At 37.2% G+C, this 3,082-nt stretch overlaps 1 protein-coding gene across 1 annotated transcript; it reads right to left on the minus strand.

Moving 5' to 3' along the window:
* Window positions 1-1,410: 1,410 nt before the first annotated feature.
* Window positions 1,411-2,190, minus strand: LOC148788147 (uncharacterized). Its single transcript, XM_088880371.1, has one exon. It carries the CDS (start codon window positions 2,188-2,190, stop codon window positions 1,411-1,413), a length of 780 nt encoding a protein of 259 aa, XP_088736497.1.
* Between the last annotated feature and the right edge of the window lie 892 nt (window positions 2,191-3,082).

Raw genomic sequence — 3,082 nt, forward strand, 5'->3', positions numbered from 1 at the left:
ATTAGCTGCAAAACACATACATCCAAAAGTTCTGAATAATGAATAATCTACAGGTTTGTTGAATAGGACTTCATAAGGAGTTTTCTATTTTAATATAGGAGTAGGTGTTCTATTTATTAAGAAGGTGGATGTTAGAATAGCTTCTGTCCAAACCATCTTAGGTAAATTAGCTTAAAACATTAGATATCTTGCCACTTGTATTAGGTGTTTATGCTTTCTTTCAACTACACCATTTTGTTGTGGAGTGTAAGTGCAAGTAGTTTGGTGGATTATTCCTTCTTCCTTGAAATTTTTTTGGCATTTTTCACTTAAGAATTCAGGTCCATTATCACTCCTAATTGTTTTGATTCTTTTATTAAATTGTGTAAGAATCATCTTATGAAAATTCTTTAGCAATTCTAGAGCTTGTGACTTATAATGCATAAGGTATGTCCATGTAGATCTACTACAGTCATCCACAATAGTTAACATATGAGTGCATCTAGATATTGAATATTCATTATAGGCGCCCATAGATCAATATGTAAAAGACCAAAACATTCCTCTGAAAAAGAAGTGCTTAAAGAGAAAGGCAGCCTCTGTAGTTTTGCCTGTGGCAAATTTCATAAGATGTAGCATGTTCTTTGTCATTTTTTACTAGACCAGTGTGGATCAATACATTGTGAGATAAGTGGCCTAGCCTCTTATGCCAAGTTTCTACAGAAATATGCGAGGCATTAAGTCCAAAAGTACTGAAGCTACACATAATATCCTTAATAATTTTGCTGTCAAAGGATTGTTTATTCAAAATGAAAAGTTTTCCTATAAGGAGGGCCATTGCAATAGTATCCTTAGTCTTGTGGTCCTGCATCACACAATAAGAGTCAAGAAATTCAAATTTAATGTTTGATGATGCACAAAGACTACAGATAGATAACAGATTGAAATGTAAACTTGGGACATATAAGATGTTCTTCAAGATTAGTTTATCATTAAGCTTCATGTCCCCTACACATATAACTTTATGTTCTGTTCCATCAGCAAGATGGATATATTTATTACCTATTTCAGTTCTTTTATTGGTTAGTAATAGATCATTATTGCACATGTGAGTGGTGGTGCCACTGTCTATTATCCAAGAAATTTCAGAATTGAGGGTAAGATGTTCAGTATTTTACCTGAGTAATCAACGTAGTTTCCATCAGTGAGTGCTAGTGTTTGAGGTCTGAATCCACCTAGAATCTTGTGCAATTCAGATTTCAGGACTTCAGCTATTGCCTTCTTATCAATCATCCTGTTAGTTTTCTTCCTTTATCTCTATGACCGCAGCAGCTTTGTTGATTTTAGTAGCATTCTTCTTTCTTTGTTCCATTAAGTTCTTGTAGCAGTCAGGGTACCCATGGATCTTAAAACATACTTCCTTGAGGTGCCTTATCTTGCCACACTCCTTGCATACTTGTGACCTCTTGTCAACAAAGTTTCTCTTCTTCTGAAAAGTTCTTGAAATTCTTGTTTCTTATAAGCTTGCATCGCCACATTTTGTGATGTATATTGAGGCTCTGTATTTACTTCTTTCTGTTTTTCAATTCTAAGTACCACGGAAAAGACTTTGCTCACATTAAGATAGGGCTCCATCATAAGAATTTGACTCCTCACATGGTTGTAGGAGTCATTCAGCCCCATTAGGAACTGCATAAGCTGGCCTGAGCTCTTGATATCTGCATTTTCCCTTGCTGCAGTACACGTGCAATTTGGAGTAGGTGTAATGCAGGCTAATTCGTCCCATAGCCTTTTTAATTTTGAAAAATATGTGGAAAGATTCGAAGAACCTTGTGACAATGATGCAAGTTCCCTCTTTAGCCCATACTCCATTGGACCATTGCTTTGTCCAAATCTGTTTTCAAGTTCACTCCATAGTTCTCTTGATGTTTTTGTGTGCATGAAGCTCTCCACTATATCTCTTGAAATAGAATTCAAGGTCCACGAGGTAACCATACTGTCTGTCTTAATCCACTGCTCGAATTCCTTTGTATTTCTTTTTGGTATTTCTGCATCTTTTCTTATGAAACTCATCTTCGTTTTGGCTATCAAAGCCAATTTTATTGATCTGCTCCATGATAAAAAATTTGAGCCGTCCAAAAGGGTAGTGACTAAACTTAATCCAGGATTGTCACTGGGATGCAGCTTGAGGGTATCAAGATCATCTGCCATTCTTGAATTTCTTTATGAATCTTGTAATCAAGATAAAAGCGTAGCAGATTTTCTTTGTTTGAACTAATCAGAGACCATCAAAGATGGCTCTAGTACCATGTAAAAACTAGAATTGAAAGGATAGAGAAAGGTGTAGAAATCATCACTGAAAAATGGAGATCAAATTCTTGAAAAAACTGTATAATTTGCAGAAGATATTTCAGCTCTGTTTCTTGCTTCTTGTGAAGGAAGTTGTATACAAGTGTGTATATAGAACTTCAAGTTCTAATTGCCATAACTGTCGCGCTTGCCACTAATAAAAACGTTACAGCAAAAAATAACACATGCGATTTCTATTCTGCTATTGCAACTAATAAAGTTGCATATTCTACTAATAAAGGCGCGAATCCCCTTTTACGTTTCTTCATCACATTTAAGTTTGTTGCTCGTTTGAAAAGAAGTTCATACTCTGTAGCAATGTTGTGTTCTTCTTGATGCATTTTAACAAGCTGGTTTGGCATTTTGACAAAAGGGGCAAGCTTATTGAATGACGACTCCCTTGGCTGGTCCAGGGTCTTGGTCAACGAGCTACGAAAATTAACCTCAAGGGGCCACATCCTGGAACTTCATCGGGCGCTGCAATCCCTCTGAAAATATAGTTGTTCGCATTGCGTTGCTGCACAAAAACCCTTCCGACTGTTTCTAACTTGAGAAGCGGGGGATCTGTGAGTTATTCGAGCTGCAGGGAGGAGGCTAAGGACATGGTTCATGCTTTACTCTCATGCCCTTTTGTGCGGCTCATTTGGGCACTTGCGAATATTCTAGTGGCGAGCATTGAGCTTTGGTTTCGGACCGCATATAGTGGCTTGGACAGATAGGATTTTGAGCTTTTCCTTGTGGTGTGCTGGGCATT

The sequence above is a fragment of the Sesamum indicum genome, linkage group LG5 (assembly GCF_026168435.1).
Source record: "Sesamum indicum cultivar Baizhima isolate 11 linkage group LG5, ASM2616843v1, whole genome shotgun sequence".
In the NCBI taxonomy this organism is placed as follows: Eukaryota; Viridiplantae; Streptophyta; class Magnoliopsida; order Lamiales; family Pedaliaceae; genus Sesamum; species Sesamum indicum.